Source organism: Mirounga angustirostris, unplaced genomic scaffold, assembly GCF_029215605.1.
Source record: "Mirounga angustirostris isolate CCGP_5_RB_7025 unplaced genomic scaffold, mMirAng1.0.hap1 SCAF_2, whole genome shotgun sequence".
Taxonomy (NCBI): domain Eukaryota; kingdom Metazoa; phylum Chordata; class Mammalia; order Carnivora; family Phocidae; genus Mirounga; species Mirounga angustirostris.
Window position 1 is genome coordinate 66,066,772 of NW_026991710.1, and position 20,905 is coordinate 66,087,676.

General features: G+C 37.2%; 1 protein-coding gene across 40 annotated transcripts in view; it reads right to left on the reverse strand.

The window, feature by feature from the left end:
* SEC31A (SEC31 homolog A, COPII coat complex component) overlaps positions 1-20,905 on the reverse strand; it is an 86,115-nt gene that overhangs the window by 3,766 nt on the left and 61,444 nt on the right. For 17 of the 40 annotated variants that reach the window (XM_064584685.1, XM_054508846.2, XM_054508848.2 and 14 more), the window contains 7 exons: positions 20,620-20,712; positions 19,568-19,694; positions 17,379-17,720; positions 9,435-9,473; positions 7,764-7,819; positions 6,237-6,500; positions 3,270-3,389 (listed from right to left, as the gene is read on the reverse strand). In XM_064584685.1, coding sequence (XP_064440755.1) covers positions 3,270-3,389; positions 6,237-6,500; positions 7,764-7,819; positions 9,435-9,473; positions 17,379-17,720; positions 19,568-19,694; positions 20,620-20,712 — 1,041 coding nt within the window. The remainder of the gene's footprint in view (positions 1-3,269; positions 3,390-6,236; positions 6,501-7,763; positions 7,820-9,434; positions 9,474-17,378; positions 17,721-19,567; positions 19,695-20,619; positions 20,713-20,905) is intronic. The other 23 variants (XM_054508861.2, XM_064584695.1, XM_064584698.1 and 20 more) reach the window with 8 other exon arrangements.

Sequence of the window (20,905 nt, forward strand, 5' to 3'; positions counted from 1 at the left end):
CAAAGGCAGATGCTTAATGACTGAGCCACCCAGGCGCCCCAGTGAATGATTTTCTTTTAAAGACTTATTTATTTGAGAGAGAGAGAGAGAGAGCACAAGAGCACGTGAGTGGGGGGAGGGGCAGACAGAAAGGGAGAGAGAATCTCAAGCAGACTCTGCACTGAGCACAGAGAGTGATGTGGGACTTGATCTCATGACCCCAAGATCATGACCTGAGATGAAACCAAGAGTCAGAAGCTCAACTGACTGAGCTACCCAGGTGCTCCTGTGAATGATTTTTTTAATGTATCAACATACCAATAGCATTTTTCATAGAACTAGAACAAATAATCCTATAATTTGTATGGAACCATAAAAGACCCCAAATAGCCAGAGCAATCTTGAAAAAGAACAGCAAAGCTGAAGGTGTCACAATTCTGTACTTCAAGTTATATTACAAAGCTGTAGTAATCAAGACAGTATGATACTGGCACAAAAACAGACACATAGATCAATGAAACAGAATAGAAAATCCAGAAATAAACTCACAATTATATGGTCAAATAATCTTCGACAAAGGAGGCAAGAATACCCAACGGGAAAAAGACAGTCTTTTTAACAAATGGTGTTAGGAAAACTGGACAGCTACATGCAAAAGAATGAAACTGGACCACTTTCTCACACTATACACAAAAATAAACTCAAAATGGATTAAAGACCTAAATAAATATAAGACAGGAAACCATAAAAATCCTAGAAGAGAACACAGGCAGTAATTTCTCTGACATCAGCCATAGCGACATTTTTCTAGATATGTCTCCTCAAAGGAAATAAAAAGCAAAAATAAACTACTGGGACTACATCAGAATAAAAAGCTTCTGCACAGCAAAGGAAACAATAAACAAAACTGAAAGGCAATGTACTGAATGGGAGAAGATATTTGCAAATGACATATCCAGTAAAGGGTTAGTATCTAAAATATATAAAGAACTGATATAACTCAACACCCCCCCCCAAAATAATCCAATTAAAAAATGGGCAGAAGACATGAATGACATTTCTCCAAAGAAGACATACATGTGGTCAGTAGACAAATGAAAAGATGCTCAATATCACTCATCATCAGGGAAATACAAGTTAAAACTACAATGAAATATCATCTCACATCTGTCAGAATGGTTAAAATCAACAACACAAGAAACAACACAGTGTTGGTGATGATGTACAGAAAGGGGAACCCTCTTGCACTATTAGTAGGAATGCAAACTGGTGTAGCCACTCTGGAAAACAGTATAGAGGTTCCTCAAAAAGTTAAAAATAGAACTACCCTATGATCCAGCAAGTGTACTACTATTTACCCCCATAATATAAAAACACTAATTCAAAGGGATACATATACCCCTATGTTTATTGCAGCATTATTTACAATAGCCAAACTATGGAAGCAACCCAGTGTCCACTGATAGATGAATAGATAAAGAAGATGTGGTATATATACACAACAGAATATCATTCAGTCATAAAAAGAATGAAATCTTGCCATTTGCAACAACATGGATGGAGCTAGAGAGTATAATGCTAAATACATAAGTCATTCAGAGAAAGACAAATATATGATTTCACTCACATTTGGAATTTAAGAAACAGAATAAACTACCAAAGGAAAAAAAGAGAGAGACAAACTAAGGAACAGACTCTAAACTACAGAGAAGAATATGATGGTACCCAGAAGGCAGGTGGGTGGAAGGATGGGTGAAATAGGTGATGGGAATTAATGAGTGCGCTTATCATGGGAGCACTCAGTACTGTACAAAATTGTTGAAGCACTGTATTATATACCTGTAATGAATTAAAAAAAAAAAAAAGAAGAAGAGAGACAAAGAGATGAAGATATCAAGCATAACATTACAAACTAAGTCATGCTGCAAAATTACCTTGTGTTGTCTGGACATAACTTAAGTGAAAATACGTATTACAGCAATATTGTAAAAATGATTCCAGCTATTGATGAAAAGGATTTGTGTGGAAGAGAACCCTGATAGTCCCTGCTCAAAGTTAATCTCATCTAGCTACCGGCAGGAGCACTACCCCAGGGGCAGAGTCAGTTGGGCAGGATAGGATATTAGGACTTTCCCCCCTAACTGGTTACAGGAATTACAGGAACAGTTTGTCTTTTGTGGTTCTCTTCTGCCCAGGGCTCCTGTGGACCCAGAAGGAAGATGATATGTTGACCTAGAGGAGTTTAAACTCAACAAAAATTTATTGAGCTGGGCTGTGTACTACATGTCTTCTCAACCTCTCTATACTGACTCATGCCTGAAGGAGAGCTGGAGTTTTCCTTCATTTTTATTAGGACTCTTCTATTTTTGAATGACTGTGTCCTATTTAGAGGTGTTCACAGGGGACAGTGTATGCTAGGCTATCTGCTTCATCTGCTCTCTGTTCCTCACTCAGTGTTTCCATCACTTCCAGAATGCTAGGCACGATGCTAACCTTTCCCTGCCTCTGCTTTCCTGACACATTTAGTACAGGGAATAGCCTTCTAAAGGACCAGAAGAAAGCTGCACATATTAATACTCAATGTTTGATGAAACAACAAATTCCAGAAGCTGTTTTTCAAGCAGACAAGTGGCCAGTGGCTAAATAAACATATTCAATGTTTACTGGCAGAAACTGAGATTTCATCTAAAACAAGACCAGCCTTGTTGGATTTTTGTTGTTGCCAATACATAGGCATCCTCTAAATAAACTAAGTAAAATCAGTTGCTTTAACTATGAATAGGACTCTAGACTCTAAAACAATTATTTTTAAGATCTTTGCAAAGTTACATATAAGATTATCTACTTTTAAAAGCTTTGATCTAAGCTCAGAAAGAAAGCCCAAACCTGAATTTCTTACATACCACCATTCTGTTCTATTTATGGGCCAAACCCGAGGTTTGCTACTGAGGGGCAGTGCAGCATAGTGAGTGAGAGCATACATTCTGGACCTAAGCTGGGTCTGAATTCTGGCTCTGACCTTGGGTGTTACTTAACAGCTTTTTGCTTACTTTAGTTGTCTGTAAAATAAAGATGACAAATTTACCTACCATGGGGTTGCTGTGAGGATTAAATATTTACATATAAAAGAAATTAAATACATTTTTATACGTAAAGCAAACTACTTAAGTGCTAGTTTTATTACTATTGTACAAACGTCTAAAGTATATCTTGTAAGACTTCATGCAATTACACAAGAGCTCCATAAGTGATTATTTTAAATAAGCAAAATATGAGAAAAAAATACATACAGGATCTGTGGCTGAAGAGAGGCAGCGCTGAATAAGATCCTCAAATGTGGTCTTTAGAATGAGGTGCTCATCTGGAATAGGTTTCTTGGTAATTTTTTCTGTTGGCAAAGACTGCACATGCTGGAAGAAATAATACCATAAAATGACCAGAAACGACCAGAAACTATACACAAAGCCCTGAAACTCTGTGATAAAGAGAAACCAACTAACTACCTTGTAGATAGGCTGTTAAAATCAAATGACAAATTAACATGTGAAATCCCTTGGGGATAAGTAAAAATGAAAATCAGATATTCAGTAGAAGGTACAGGCTTCTACATCTTTGATTTTCAAAAACAGAACTGGATATAAAGAATTTGGTCAATTATGGAACATATGTTGGTTACTACTATATGTATCTGGTGGGAAGTAGACAACAGACCTACCATGCCAGTAGGAAATAAAAAGAACAAGGCATTTACAAAGCTGGCTAGTTAGAGTGGCTGCTTGCTCTGCTGTTGGCTCATTTGTTTATCTTGGCATTCTTCTGTTCTTTGGTTTACTCTTGAAGGTTGGTAACTGGTCTATCATCAAACTGCAAGATTTTTTTTTTTTAAGATTTTATTTATTTATTTGAGAGAGAGAGAGAGCGTGAGAGAGAGCACAAGTAGGGGGAGGGGCAGAGGCAGAGGGAGAAGCAGGGTCTCCACTGAACAGGGAGCCCAATGTGGGGTTCAATCCCAGGACCCTGGGATCTGACCTGAGCCAAAGGCAGCCGCTTAACTGAGCCAGCCAGGTGTCCCCAAACTGCCAAGATTAAGTCAAAAGCTGGGACATAAGAGACCATAATGTTACTGAATGTACAGATGGAAAGACAAGGAATTTTTTTTTTTTTTAAAGATTTTATTTATTTATTCATGACAGAGAGAGAGAGAGAGAGAGAGAGGCAGAAGGAGAAGCAGGCTCCCAAGGAGCAGGGAGCCCGATGCGGGACTCGATCCCGGGACCCTGGGATCATGACCTGAGCCGAAGGCAGACGCTCAACCATCTGAGCCACCCAGGCGCCCGGAATGTTTGTTTTTAAAGTTCTGATTTATTAGTTCATTCATTCAAAAATATTAGGCAATTATGTGCCAGGCACTGTGTATTTGTGAGCCAATTGAGAAATGATCTCAACTCTCTGGCAATTTATTAGGCTAAAAGAAGAAAAAGAAAGTTTTAAAGTGTCATAAAAAAAAGTTTACATTTACTGTCTTAATGAAAGATGTTACTTGAAAAAAAAGTAAAAAAATAAAATGCCATCAATACATGTTAAGATAGCAACTGTATTGCTATTTAATTGCTAATAAGTTAACAGTAATGGAACCAACAGATAATATAACTAGAATTTAACTGAGGGGAAAGCTCTCTCCAGGAAATTATATCAGAAGGACAAGTAGGAGTTAACTAGTTAAATGAGAAAGGAAAAGCATTCTGGGTAGAGGAACATGTACAAAGGAAGGATCATGATTCAGGGGACTAAAAGGAGGCCAGTGTAGCTGGAGCAGAGAGACAGCAAGGAGGAGTATGAAGCTGAGGGCTTCCAGACAATGTTAAATATTTTGGTCTTTATCCTCAGAGCAATGCTTTAAACAAAGAGGAGACAAGAGCAGATAGATGGATCAAAGGCAGACCAATTAGAGGATCCTGCACTGCTGAAAATTGGGGATGAAGGCAGCATAGATTAGACTGGAAGTGTAGACCAGGGATTTGAGAGAGATTTTAAAATAGTATCAACAAGATTTAGGGATAGATTTGAAAGTGGGATTAAAGGAAAAGAGTATAAAGATGATTCTCAGGTTTTCGGCTAGATTAAATAGGAAGGATTATGGTGCCATTCACTGAAACAGGAAACACCAAGTTTTTGAAGGCCAGGTTTGGGAGGGGTATAAGGTATAAGGGGTATAAGGCTTCAGAAATGTTGAGTGTGAGGTGCCTCGGAGACATCGAGGTAGGCAGGTGGCTGGATGTAATGGCCTGGCTGAACACATACATCTTGTGCAGCATTCCCTTCCGATGGTAACTGAGGTTCTGGTCTAGATGAGTAAAGCATGAACACCCCAGGTCTAAACAAAAGTGAATGGCTGGGTAGCTTCCCAAACTAGCATAGACTTGTAATCATAAAAAAAAATTAACAATGATCTTTATAATTTATAGTCCTGTGGAAAAAAAGTCAGTTCTCCCACCTCCATCAAAACACTGGTTTTTATAATTTAGAAGTTCCTTAGGTAGAACTCTCTCTTAATAGTAAAGCATACCCTTGTGATAGAGATACATCTTTATAAATTTGACTTTAATGAATCAAAGACAAAACCAGAACTAGTTTTATACTTTGTGCAGGGATTTGTTTCATCTTATGTTAACTTTGACCCAAGCTCTTCACTTTTCATGAACAGATCAAAATGTTTATCTTTGTATGTCTAAGTCAGTTATATGTGATTTTTTTTATCATCTAGAACCCTGCCAACCAGCTGTATGTGAAAAGCAAGTACAAAGTTATATCTCCATCTGAAGGTATGCTGTATATTATTAGCTCTTACACATACACAAGAAAAGATGTAACTCATTACATTTTTATTTTATATTTTAAAGGGAAAAACCTTTGGAAATAGCTTCTGCTTAGCAAGCCTGGCTGAAAATATGGATTCAACTGATCTAAAATTATGGCTACGGGTTAGGTCAAATGAAATACTGCAATTGTCAAGTTAGTGTAAACACACACTAGCAAATATATGAGCCTCTTCTAGAAAGTTTACGGCCATGTAATTGAAAAATATCTACGCATGATCAATCTTAAAAAAAGGGTTACTATTATTTATTTAGGTTGTCTTAATTGAAACCAAATTTAGATGTTCATTAATAAAGGTGTAAACATCAAAGTTAACACATTAAAAAAATGAACTGAAACAGAGCCATCTCCCCATTCCACTTATGCAGATTTACTGTTACCTGGATGGTATTTCCAATAGGAGCCCCTGGGGCGCCTTCAATATTGGGCTTGGAGAAAGATGGTGGCATGCCTGGTTGACCGAGGGGTTGTTGTATGCCATGGAAGGTCTGGCCACCTGCAAGATGTGGCTGTGGAAATGAAGCTTGGCTTGACAGAGGTAGGGGAGCTGAAGGCTGTTGCGGCAGCATCTGTGACTGGGGGTCACCCAAAGGGTTCATAATTGGTGATGTGATGGGAACAGGAGGCATAAAGTTTTCAGGCATCTTTTAAAAGACAGAAATAAAAGACACCAAGCGTAAGAAAAAGGGTATCATTTACTCACCTTTAAATAAGGTTAACATTTAAAAAAATAGAATACTTTTTTCAAATGAAATTTTATGCAGAATTCTAGAGTAAAACATAAAAGTAGAGCTAATCTGGCTAAGAGGGATAGAGAGCTCAAAACTGGACCTCTCAGTTTCCCCTTTGTCTTCCATACTTCCTCTCATATGGGGAGCCAAAACATGGTGTTTTGAAAGAGGATGTTAAAGTCTAGAGGATTGGGGCGCCTGGGTGGTTCAGTTGGTTAAGCGACTGCCTTCGGCTCAGGTCATGATCCTGGAGTCCTGGGATCGAGTCCCGCATCAGGCTCCCTGCTCAGCAAGGAACCTGCTTCTCCCTCTGACCCTCCCCCCTCTCATGTGCTCTCTCTCTCTCGTTCTCTCTGTCTCAAATAAATAAATAAATAAATAATCTAAAAAAAAAAAAAAAAGTCTAGAGGATTATATCTAGCCATAGTGGAATCAGATATGCCAAATGTGTGTTTGTATTTAATGTGATCACGATGTAATACTCCTCTTCCTAGATTACTAAGTGGATATTACCTGTCAATTCAATCATATTAAAAGTAGTGGATTAAATTTCTAATTATTACTAACGTAAATTTTGGGGTTTTTTGACCATTTAGTGCTCCCAATTTTATTGTTATGACCTCACATTACTATACTTAAGGAAAGGAAATCACCAGAAGTTAAAAAAAAAAAAAGCAGAAATGTTTGGGAAGGAAGAAGGAGAGAAGAATCTTATCTTGTGCTCCAACAGCTCTCAACAGTTACTGACAGTTAAACAGTGCTCAGCTATAAGGTTATTTCTTCATTCACACTATATGTGATAGATAAAATAGTTCAAAATATAATTACCAAATTCATGACTACTGTTGGAAACAAAAGATCAAAGTAAACCCAAAAAGAAAAAAATCATTGAAAAATTTTGTTTCCTACTCTTTGAAAGAGACCTGTTGGGAATTCACATCTTGTCTTCTAATGGGAATTAAATTCACACCACCATATTGTTGTGTTTTTGTTTTTTTTTTTTAAACTTTCTTTCCTTCCCTTCATGGAATAGAAGATATAAGCTGAAATACACTTTAAACCTATCAGTCAGTAAGCTTTGCTTTTAAAAGGATCAGTGAAGGATGGTGTGTTCCAGGTGGCTTTGTGATTAGTAGAACATCTGCAGGCAACTGGATGGACATCTTTTTCTAGTACCTTCTTCTTAGGTACTCTGTTCAAAGCTGGAGGATCATTCCATCCATTCTGAGGACCTATAACAGATAATAAAGGGCATTTTCCTTTAGAATTCTGAAAAGAAGAAAACTCAATTGTATCCATCTTATAATACCTTCAAATTCTGCCTTAACCCCGAGGATAACTCACAAAAGTTTTACCAGCTGAGCTTTGGGGATCACTCTGAAGCCCTGGATTCTCAAACTCATTCCCTCAAACATTCACAAGGCCTTGGCTTACCAGGCAAGATAACTTGATATTATTTCCATTTAAAGTGAAAGAGCTGTACTAAATTTAGAGATAGTGAAGTCTTTATGTCGTATAACCTTCAAAGATCAGTTAGAAATTCTCTCTTAATAAAGAAAAAATAAATCATCTCAGTCTGCTAAAAAATAAAAAAATAAAAAATAAAAAAACCTACTTTTGCTATATTCAGCATATAAAAAAGAATAAAAGTGACAATCTCCTATTTCCCAAGAGAGCAATATAAGCAATTCAACATAAGCAAAATCATCCATATGGCAGAAACACTGTTAAAAAAAGGTCTCAACTACACAATACTGCAATTTCATCATCTTTGCCTTAGGAATTATTTATAAAGTAGAAAGCATTTAAGTATCTGTGATAAGATTTTTTTAATGCCACACACAAAAAAATTTCAGGTTGGCAGCAAATAGAAAATTAAATTACTGTCAACTTTAGTAAATTTCCCCTAAAAACCCCCCAAAACCCTTCATCTCAAAGTGAAAAACAGACATCAGTAGTAGAATTCATTAAGTACTTGAATGCCAGTATCTTTAAAGAAAACATGCCAGAAATAAAGACAGGATAATTTAAAAATCAAAATGTAATCATTTTATATTTCATTGATTTTTGTGTATGTTTATAGTTAAAGCAAAAAAATTACTCCTCTTTCAACAAATCAGACATTCCTTCAGAATTTTACCTTTTACTTGTTTTATTGATATCCATGACATTAAATCACAACAAAATTGCTTAGCAGACCATGATGTATGTGATCCATACAAAATGCCACAGAAATTTTTTAAAAAACTAAATCTTCCAACCAGCATGTACTCATTTGCCTTGATTTTTTTTAAGTTTACTTACTTAATTTTTTTTAGTAATCTCTATACCCAACATGTGGCTCAAACTCACGACCCTGAGAGCAAGAGTCATGTGTCCTTCTGAGCCAGCCAGGTATCCTTCATTTGCCTTGATTTTTAATTTTCTACAGGTTTACTAAGAAACAATGCCAAATGAGCCTCAAAACACTCAAGAGCTAATCACAAAATATTAAGCTACATGCTGCTATCTGTTTAACAAATTCTCAAAGTTCTGATCATACATAGAGAATCATTCAAATCTCTCTCATCACCTTCTAATCTTACTCCTAAGACAATCTTGATATAGTCATTGTCTTTATGATTATGTAAAATAGACAACTTTAATGATTTAAAGCTACTGTGTCACCATGTTAATTCAATCAGTTCTAAGATTTGATTTGATTAAGAAGTCAAATTAAAAAATGATACTGATCAGATTTAGAATATCATCAACTTTGAGGTTCACATGCATTATTGTGAATGGTCATTCATTAACTATATTCAATGATTGAAAAATTTCCAAAGATATATTTTATAACCAATTCACCTTCCAACATAGGTGCCTGGTCTTGCATAGATTGATTTTCTGTAGACAAAATGTAAAAGTCACTTAAACAGCATTAGCATGAAAAACATTCTAAACTCTATTTCTCATTTTGTAATTGCTTCTTCTCCCTCCATCAACCCAAAAAGGAACAAACTAATTTTATAAGGGAAAAAAAAAACTTCCTTTTAATCAAGTCATGTGAAATGTCTTCTATCTAATTAAGAAAATAATCATTTTGGGGTAAATCAAATTCATTTAGGTTGTGTCAGATCCAATTAACTCTTAAACATCACTTTCTTCTCTTACTGTGCTGTTTCTTCTAAGAAAAAATTTTGTTCCTGCCTATTTAAAATAATATTTCCCTGTTTGCATGGATTTTTTTTTCCCACTATTTGATCAATAACATCACTGGTGGGGGGAGCATTTAGCACTAGTTAAAGCTGTCAACCAAAATCAGCTGAGGATCTTGTTAAAATGCATATTCTAATTCACTGTGTATAGGGTAGGGCCTGAGATTCTATTGTTCCAGCTAGCTCCCAAGTAATGCCAATGCTGCTTGCTGGTCAAAGCCCTCTTTTAGTAGGGATTTAAAGAAAAATGGGAGGCCTTCTACACTGTCCTGTAGACTTCAGTGCTGTACTTGTTAAAGATAAGAATGTCAGACAATCTTAGCAACGTGGTGCCACTTTACTGCCAGATTTGGGAGGCTGCATCCTGATGAAACTGTAATTTCATGTAATTCATGTCACACCATGAATATAAGCATAAATGACAACAGGCCCAGTAAATAAGGAACCATCTTATATGGTCTTTTCTGTAAAAATATATGGATTTGCAGACTGTTTAGCACAAGCCTTCCAGAAACCACTACTTAAGAGAACGGAAGTTTCTGGCAGTGGACAAGAGGAAAAAAGGCTGAAAACTAACACAGCAATGCCAAAATGATCAGATATTCAGGGTCAGGCCAGGCCCAGCCTCAAATCAAAAGTATGCAGTGGAGGTATATTATATGCACATGTAACTTATAGAACAAGCCAACTTCTTCATCAAGGGCTTAACTAAAGAAAGAAATGATCAAGGATTTCCTATTTTTTATAAGTGATTTCCTATTTTTGCCTTACACGACGATTTTACAACCTAATTCCCCATGCAAGATACAACCTCATAGCACTACTGTCAGTAAAGCCTTGGGAGTCACTGTGTGTGTGTTATTACAGAGGACTGACGTGATGCACAACTACTAATGTACTCTCTAGCATAAGACTTCCACTTCTGGGCGGAGGGAGCCCGTATATTACAAACCTAAAGTACCAGAAATACCTTGGCCTTGACCCTTTTCTTCAGAACATAGTTTCAACAACATGCCTCCTCTCCTGGCCCAGGAGAGGCAGGAGAAGAGCAGTCTCCCCTCTAACTTCTCATGGCAGTGACTCAAGCCCTGGGAATTGAAGCCTGGGAGGGTATCCTGAGATTTCACAATTAGCACACTATTAGCACAAAAACGTTTCTGGAGCAACTTTACAGGACCCTTTGGTAAAATGACTCTAAATTTATAATGAAATCAAATCAAATTCAAAACTAGGAATGACACTTCATCAAAATCATAAACAAAAAGACTCGCAACAGGAATGGATAGCCAATGGGCTAGCTCACATAATTCAAGGGTACAGATGTCTGGTTGAGTAGAAAGTAACAGTTGTACAATAATCTAAGTTCTCCCTCAAAATATATGTCTGACTCCTCCCAACCTCAAACCATGTAATATATTTAGCCCAGATAATCCTTGTTCAAATCTCTTATCAATTTAGTGCAGTTTTGTCTCAGCTATAACTCTAACCCTTTTCAATCTTTTTGCTTTTATGTCTTTAAACTGACTGTTTAAATATGACTTTTTTAAAAACACAATTAAATTGACCTCTATAAATACACTTTAATAGCCACATTAGGTAAAGCAAGCTACATGAACAACAAGAATATCTCTAAGAAACAGTATTATAGATGTGCAAAATGATACTCTTGGTCAGCATTTTAAAAAATCAATACCGCATAGTCATTTAGAAAAATCAATACAGCATAGTCTAATCTTGGACATAATTCTCTCATAAAACTGTAAAGAAAGATAATCTTTTTTACTCTTTCAAAAAAACTATAAAATGATGATAAATCTTACTTTTTTAGAACATGACATGGACTCTAAAGGGCATGAAAAAAATGGTTCATGGTGTGATGTTAGGAAAACCTGTAAGAGGAGTGCCTGGGCGACTCAGTTGGTTAAACCTGAGACTCTTGATTTTGGCTCAGGCCATGATCTCAGGGTGGTGAGATGGAGCCCCACAATGAAACCCACGCTGGGCATGGAGTCTGCTTAAGATTCTCTCTCTCCCCCTCCCCACCCCGGCTTGTGCTCTCTTACACTCTCCCTCTCTGTCAAAAAAACCCCAACAACTGTAAGATGTAAAATGGTATGTGTGTGTATTATGATCTCAATTCTTGAAAAATACAAGCACACAATGAGATACTACTTCTTACCCATTAGAATGGCTAGAATTAAAAAAACAGAAAACAGTAAATGTTGGTGTAGATGTGGAAAACAGTATGATGGTTCCTCAAAAAATTAAATACTGAATTAAGTATTGAATTCGATCCAGCAATTCCATTTCTGGGTATATACCCAAAAGAACTGAAAGCAAAGCCTTTAACAGATATTTGTATACCCATGTTCAAGAAGCATTATTTACAATAGCTAAAATGCCCATGTGCAGATGAATGGATAAACAAAATGTGGTATATACATACAGTGAAATATTATTCAGCTTTAAAGAGGAAAGTTCTGATACATGCTACAACATGGATGAATCTTGGAGAGAGTGAAATAAGCCAGTCACAAAAGAACAAATACTGTGATTCTACTTATATGAGATACCTAAAGTAGTCAAATTCACAGACAGAGAGTAGAACAGTGGTTACCAGGGGATGGGGGGAATAGGCAGTTATTTAATGGTTACATAGTTTCAGTGTGGGATGACAAAAAAGTTCTGGAGACAGTGGTGATGGTTTTTCAGCAATGTAAATGTACTTAATGTCACTGAACTATATACTTAAAAATGGTTAAAATGGTAAATTTTATGTCAGTATATTTTACCACATTAAAAAATATATATATATTTTAAAGATTTTATTTATTTACTTGACAGAGAGAGACACAGCGAGAGAGGGAACACAAGCAGGGGGAGTGGGAGAGGGAGAAGCAGGCCTCCTACTGAGCAGGGAGCCCGATGTGGGGCTTGATCCCAGGATCTTGGGATCATGACCTGAGCTGAAGGCAGATGCTTAATGACTAAGCCACCCAGGTGCCCCTAAAAATATTTTTAATATATGCATACAGACATACATATAGGTATGTATATATGTGTATGAAGGAAATAAATTAAACCTGTATTAGTGCTTATATTTGAGTGGTAGAATTATAGAAAATCTAAATTTTATTCTTTATACTATTTGGAGTCTTTAAAAATCCTACAGTGAAAAATTAATAAAAATCAAGGAAAAAATAATTTAAAAACTGAATATGGCATGGAATTGGAGGCCCTTATCCACCTTCGTGTAGGGATCAGTTCTCCACAATGTCTTTGGGGAAGGAAGAGGGAACTACTTGGGTCTCACATATAGGAGTTGCAAACCATCTTTACTTGAAACCCACTTCTCAATGAGAACCTTCGTAGGTATTCTTGCAAAAGCATAATGTGGGATCTGTATTTTGGCTAAGATACTTCTCAGTGGATTCATGGAAAAATATTAGTGGTATGGAGACTTGGCTAGAAGACAATTTGAGACAGAGATAACAGAGCATCCTTCTTAACCACGTACCTCCCCTTTCCCCTATAAGCCTAGCATGTCACATTAAAAGTAAAAGGGTTGGGGTGCCTGGGTGCACAGCCAGTTAGTTAAGTGTCAGACTCTTGGTTCTGGCTCAGGTCATGATCTCACAGTGGTCATGGGATCGAGCCCCCCAACAGGCTCCATGCTCAGTGCGGAGTCTGCTTCAGATTCTTTCTCCTTCCCCCTCTTCCCCTCCCTGCTCACATGCTCTCTGTCTCTGTCAAAGAAATAAATAAAATCTTTAAAAAACAAAAGGGTCACGGAATTAAAAATTAAAGTTTAGAAAGACATGAATCCTTGAGGTCATTTTCCAATGACACAAGATAAAACAGAATTATCCAAAGAAAAGTAATAAGGGAGGTTATCTTGTTTTCTTTCATTTGCTTAAAAGGTTAAGCCAGATACTTATAATAATTTGAGTAAGGAATATTTATGAAAATTTAAAAAAATCTTTTTCAGGACAGTTTTGTGAAAATATGTAACATTATGCCCCTTCAAGACTATTTTATGTGACAAAGCACAAGACTATATACCTAAATTAAATCTTCCATGTTTAACAAAATCAATAACGTTCACTCAAAGACAGTTTCATGATAGCTTGAAGGTCACTTTATCAGAAAACAATTTTTTGAGTAAAATTCTAAGGCCTTCATATTTGACAGTGCCCTTCTTTAGTAATAACATACATTAAATCAGGAGGGAGAAAAAAGTGACAGGCAGTATCCTAATTATCCTAAAGAGTAAAACAGAGAAAACTTCCTGCTTGGTGTGTTGCCACCACTGAAAGGACACTGTCCTCTCCTAACTCAGGCTGTTGTTACTTTATTATCTAGAACTGAGAGGACTGTTTTCTGACTCTGCCATGCTGTCCACAGTCTATTTTGTAGGACCACCACTTCCACATTAACCTCCCTCAAGTACCACTTTGACCACGCCTTTCAGCAGTTCAAACCCCTTCGTAAGCACCTTTCTTCTTACTGTATGAATTATAAACTTCTTGCCCTGGCATTTAAGGCTTTCCAAAACTTGGCTCAAATATAAATTTTATGTTCCAACTTATAACAAAGCTATGTGCTGTTCACTAGAAACGTACTGTCCTTTTCTGCCTCCCTACCTCTGCTGGGACTAATTCTGATGATAGACCAAACAAGTACTCATTAAGAATTTACTGAATGAATGTTCTGATGATTGCAACATTAGTTTCTCTGAGCCTCAGGCATATAATTTTGTGGTTCACTAACAGTTAACAGGCCTTGCAAATCCTAATGTCTGTTAAGAATTATCCACTAGAGGGGCGCCTGGGTGGCTCAGTTGGTTAAGCGACTGCCTTCAGCTCAGGTCACGATCCTGGAGTCCCTGGATCGAGTCCCACATCGGGCTCCCTGCTTGGCGGGGAGTCTGCTTCTCCCTCTGACCCTCCCCCCTCTCATGTGCTTTCTCTCTCTCAAATAAATAAATAAAATTAAAAAAAAAAAATTATCCACTAGACAAATGCGATTTCCAAGTCCTATAGAGAACCATTATATGATCTAAGACACATAAGGAAAAAGATAAAATTTTCAGTCACAATTATTTGTATACCATAAATAAAATTTTTAGAAAATAAAAAAATAAAATATGGTAAAGCTAACACCATTAATTAAAATACAGGGGGCTATTAACATGCAAGAGGGTAACAAAGCAGCTGGCTCAGTACATGCTGAGTACCGAAAAATGTCTGCTGCTTCTTCCTATTAGTCACTGTTTCTCAGCCAGGTTAGAACATTCTGTTACTTTGTATATAAGCAAAGACTATCTCAAGACCAAATACACTTCTGCTTAAGGAGAAGAAAAATACCCATGCAAATATTTAACTTAGATGATGAAGTAACAAATGCCTAAAACAGTGTTGTTGTATGATTTTTGTAATTCCAACATTGATAACTAACTACTTCTATCACTTACGTCAGGACTAGACCATTTGGTAAAGAATGAACTCAGGCTCTGAAGACTGAGGGACCTGGGTTTGTATCTCAACTTACAAATTCTCACCATGCAACCATGAGTTTAACTCCTAGGAAACCAAGTTTCCTCAGGCCAATTAAAAACAAATATATATTTCTGTTTCTAATGGCTCTGAGAATTAAATAAGAAAATATATGGCAAATGAGGGTATATGTCCAATGTATGTTCAATAAATGATAATTCACCTCCCTATTTCCCTGCACCACTTTTAAACAGGGATTTTCTGGAACCCTAATCTTTCGATCAAGAACTCTTGGACCAGAATGGACACTATCTTCACTCACTGAGGTTTTAGAAGGTAATTTTTTGAACTCTGTAACTGCATTTCAGCACTCTTCTCTAAAATATCAACCTACTTAACTGTTTATATTAAAAGTTACAGAAATTTTGTTTGTGCAGTAAAGGGTGATACAGATATTGTGTGTGTGTGTGTGATTTCTGGTATTTTGGACTTTATTTTATGTATTAGAGAAGAAAGGAGATAGGTATGTAATTCTGGATCCATAAAACTTTGTTAGAAAAGAATACTTCCTCAATAGATCCTATTTCATGAAAAGTATTTTCAGTAATTACAGCTACTCTTAAAAGAAAAAATATATATGCTGGACTCTGCAGGAACAACTTCAGTATTAGGAGCAAGGCAAGATTCATTCATCTCTTTGCCCCTCTAGTTCAAAAACCAGTTATAATCTAAAAGGGAAACTCTTTTCAAATACCAACAGGCACAGAGGGCTAATACTGAGTCAGCTTTTGTGTAATCAAAGCAAATTTTACAGTCACTATCCCCAAATGTTTTGTTTTGTTTTTTTTTTAAAGATTTTTATTTATTTATTTATTTGAGAGAGAGAATGAGAGACAGAGAGCATGAGAGGGAGGAGCGTCAGAGGGAGAAGCAGACTCCCTGCTGAGCAGGGAGCCCGATGCGGGACTCGATCCCAGGACTCCAGGATCATGACCTGAGCTGAAAGCAGCCGCTTAACCAACTGAGCCACCCAGGTGCCCCACCCCCAAATGTTTTAATAATATATTAATGCATTCAATCTTCTTCATAAGCTTATAAGTAGGTACTATTATTATTCTGAGGAAATAGGCTTGAACAAGTTTAAAGAACTTTTCCAAGTTACATAACTAGATAGTAGTGAAGCTGGGACACAAACCCAGGAGGTCAAATTTCAAAGCCTACGTTCTTAACCAATATGGTTAATGGTTTTTAACCCTGATTCATCGGTCCCTTTTTATAACATGATTTTGAGCCTCTATTACTATCCCAAATAAAAATCAGATAATATAGCCTACCCATAAAAAATTAATGTAATGTTCTAATTGTAATGAGATAAACCAGAATTTATAAAACATGTATTTCACCATAAAAATAATTTAAAATTATGATTTTAATTAGAAAATTTTAGGCACAACTACACTATTAGACTATCTACCTATCTATCTATCTATCTAATCCTTGAAATTCCCAAAATGTCTGAGGCTGGTATTGCCCTAATGAAGAATCGCTACACTATTGCCCACTGACTTTCTACTGTCTTAGAGATCCTCTCTGTCAGAGTTGTGTTCTCTCACTTTTTTCCTTTAGATAAGCATATCGAGATCCCTCATTTTTATAAATAAACATAAAATTATGTAGAATCTCATTAAGACACTATACTGTTTAACCTCCATGAATGAGTTAAAGGCACAAATAATTTTAAAAATTGCAAACTTCTCAGTAAGAACAGAACAAAGTTTTGCTCTAAAGAAATGTCAATTAAATCTAGTTTCATCCACCACTTATCTTGCCAATTAATTTCTTATCACTTATTTTAAGTTCAGAGGCCGATGATACACTCTTAGCCTTTTGAAGTTCTGAAGCTCTCCTCATTTAGTGACTAAAGTTCATTATGGGACAATCACACTTTCAGAAATAGTTTTAGAATTTGTTATAAAAACTCCATTGACACCTCAGATCACTCTGTTTACACAGAGTCAGACCTGATTGCCCTCCACCCACCCAGGTGTTCATGAAACAATAAAGGAGGGAGCCAAACCACACCCCTTTCAAGCGCAGACCTGTTCTTTGCGACGCAGGCAGCTCACTGGCAGCAGGCAGTGTACCTGTTGTTCCAGGAGGCAGCGCGTAAGCTAAAGACGATGGTGGAGCTCCTGGTCCGCCGTGCTGGAAGGATGCTCCGGAGGAAGGGGGAGGAGGGAAAGAAGCAGCAGAGCTGGAGGTAGGTGGAGAGGCCTGGTGCTGTGTTGCATACAGCTGAGACTGCCCAGAATAGGAAGAAGCAGGAGATATGTAAGGGGTGTTAGGGTAAGCGTTTGAAGCAGAAGGAGCAACAGGCTGCTGAGGTCGATACATTGTTGACCCCCCTGTTCCGAAGGAATACTGCTGGGCTGGTTGATAAGCTACACCAAGGAGAAGAAACAGAAATTTTAATTAGTTGTAAGTTTATTCAGACAGCAATAAGAAAAACCCAAAGTTATTTCACTCTACGGAAATTATTTTCATCATTATTCTTATAACAATAAGCTACAACCAAATATTAACACTTCCGTGTTATGCTTTTGATACCTTGGATACCCTTAAATAATATAAGAGTCATTGGATCCAATATTTGAAATCTGCCATCTCCAGACTGCTGTTGGCTATGAAAATCTTTGAGGAACGCCTGGGTGGCTCAGTCGGTTGAGTATCTGCCTTTGGCTCAGGTCATGATCTCAGGGTCTTGGGATGGAGCTCTGTATCGGGCACCCTGCTCAGCGGGGAGTCTGCTTCTCCCACTTACTCTGCCCCTCCCTCCCAACTTGTCCTTTCTCTCTCTCTCACTCTCACTCTCAAATAAGTAAATAAAATCTTAAAAAAAAATGTTTGAATCATCAGACCCAAGAACTACAAGACTGATACTTTCCTGCCCCTGGGAAAAGACTGCAGTGACACCTACTAGCTCCCAGATGGAACCACGCAGGAATTACATGTTCAAAGCACTTCCCCTTACAGTAAATTATAGGGACTCTGGTCATGGCTCAATATCTCTCCCACTGTAAGAACTGTAGGGTGAACACTATTGTTATGAATCAAATACCTTCTCCAACATCTGGTAATATCATCAGCTACTCAAACTGTGATTTTGAGCATAGTTCCAGATTAAAAGCCAACTCTCTATGGTCCCTGCCAAAACAATTACTATACAATATTTTATATACTGTGCACAGTTGGTTAGTAAGCCTTCAGGCAGCCAACTAACATTCTAATGCAAAGATCTGAGCCCAAATTAGAGAATACTATCACATTCTTCATGACCAGGGCTAGGTATGGACTTCTATAGAATGAATCTACTAGAACTGTACTTATTTTACTCTGAAGAGAGCACGAGCGAAAAGTTGTGTCAAATCTGTATTCATGTTAAGTAAGAACATCCATTTTAGTACAGAACAGACTTATTAGGATTAGTTCTTACTAGGCAGTGGCCTCTTGCTTTTGTAATAGTTGTTTAGTCATACAATTTTCCCCTTGGAGATTTTTATTTTTTTGGTCAATTAAATTTTAAAATAGTGGTGATATTTTCTTTCGAAGTGCAAATGTTTTCTAAAAAACAAAAGCCAAAGGTGGGTACATGTCATTATTATATATCTGTCAAAATTCACAGAATGTTCAACACCAACAGTGTACCCTAAGTTAACTATGTGTCAGTGTAGGTTCATTAACTGTAACAAATGGACCACTGGGGTGCAGGCTGTTGATAGCAGAGGAGGTTGTGCATGGGGGCAGGGAGGATACTGGAACCTTCTGTACTCTTCACTCAAATGTGCTATCTAAAACTGCTCTAAAATGAAGTCTATTTCTTAAAAAGATGATATAAATGGAAAACAACAAAAACAAATGTCCCTAGGAACCATTTTTCCAAAAATGGTTAGTGTCATCTTGCTTAAAGGAAAAGAATATGCAACCAAATCCTTTCAAAAAGTCTGTTTTTTGTTCCTACCCAAATCATCGGACAATTCACTGTCCTTAGTAATCGCTCAGGAACAGGAGCCAACTGTTCTGAATGGACTGACACAGGAGTTGTTTCCTCGCATGCTGATTCAGGATGCTTCCCAGGGAAACCATGTCTCTCTCTCTCAAGTCCTACACAGAATGGTTCTTTACTTGTTAAAACTGATTTGATCATGGGTTTGGAGCTCCAAATCGAATGGTTTCGCCATTAGAATAAGACATGTGGCTGTACTAAGGACTTCAGGGTTGCACTACTTACGCTGTGGCTGTGGATAAGGTGGTACCTGGGTGTGCATATGACCCGGAGAGGTGGGAAGCTGAGCTGTGGCAGCATTTGGGTTAACATTTCCATGCATTATGAAACCTGGAGGTGGAGGATTTTCTCCCTAGGGAATGAGAATATGATAAAAAGGAGGATTACATTTGGAACCAAGAATCTTACCCAGATGGATTTATAATCTCTGAAATGGAATTGTGTTTATTTTTCTAAAAAAAAAAAAAATTTATTGTGTAAGAAACCCTGCATTTTGCACATTCTATCTTCTTTAGAACACATTCTCTGAGCAACACGTTCTAAGTGATTTAAAGATTAAACAGGTCCAAAGTAATAAATGCAATGAATGGCAACAGATGCTAATAACTTCATAAAATAGTGTCAGTGATATTCATACTAAGTCACCAGGATTTTCCATCTCTACTAATTTCATCCACTACTCCACACTTTGGAAATATAAGCATAAATGCCACAAGGGAACTTTCACTTCTTTTCAATTTCTGCAATGCTCAAAAAACAAAGAAAGAAAAAAGAAAATCTTCAGTGAAATCAGATTTAAACCACTGTTAGAACTTTAGTTGATATTTTTCTAGCTGAGGTCAATTTAGAACTGCAAAAGAGGGGCACCTGGGTGGCTCAGTTGGTTAAGCGACTGCCTTCAGCTCAGGTCATGATCCTGGAGTCCCGGGATCGAGTCCCGCATCGGGCTCCCTGCTCGGCAGGGAGTCTGCTTCTCCCTCTGACCCTCTTCCCTCTCATGCTCTCTCTCATTCTCTCTCTCTCAAATAAATAAATAAAATCTTTAAAAAAAAAAAAAAAAAGAACTGCAAAAGAAGGAGAGGGATAAGAAAATAAATGAACTGTCCTAAAAACTGCTTCTTGCATCCTAAAGCATTAAAATGCAATAAGCAGGCAGACAGATGGGGGGGGGGGGGGGAGGAGAACTTAAGAAAAGCGGGGGGGGGGGTAGAGAATATTTAACTATATATATTTAGGTGAGCGGAATTCTGCTCAAAGATGAATAATGAAGGATATACCTGTGTGTCACAGGGAGAGGCTGCAGGTGGATGGCTGGGAAGGGCGGTAGGAGTTTTGTTACTCCAGGTAGTGACAGTAGGGGCAATTCTAACCTGAATTGAACAAAGAAATACCAATCACAGAAAATAAAAAATAAAAATGTTAAAAGAAGAAAAAAAAAACCCAAAAGGCAATAATAGCCGGATGCAAAGCAAAAAGTAAGAACAGCAAGATACTATATGTTAGTCAGGCAATTGCTTTCAAGGTAGCTGGGATTCCAAAGGAAAAGCACACATTCACAATGAA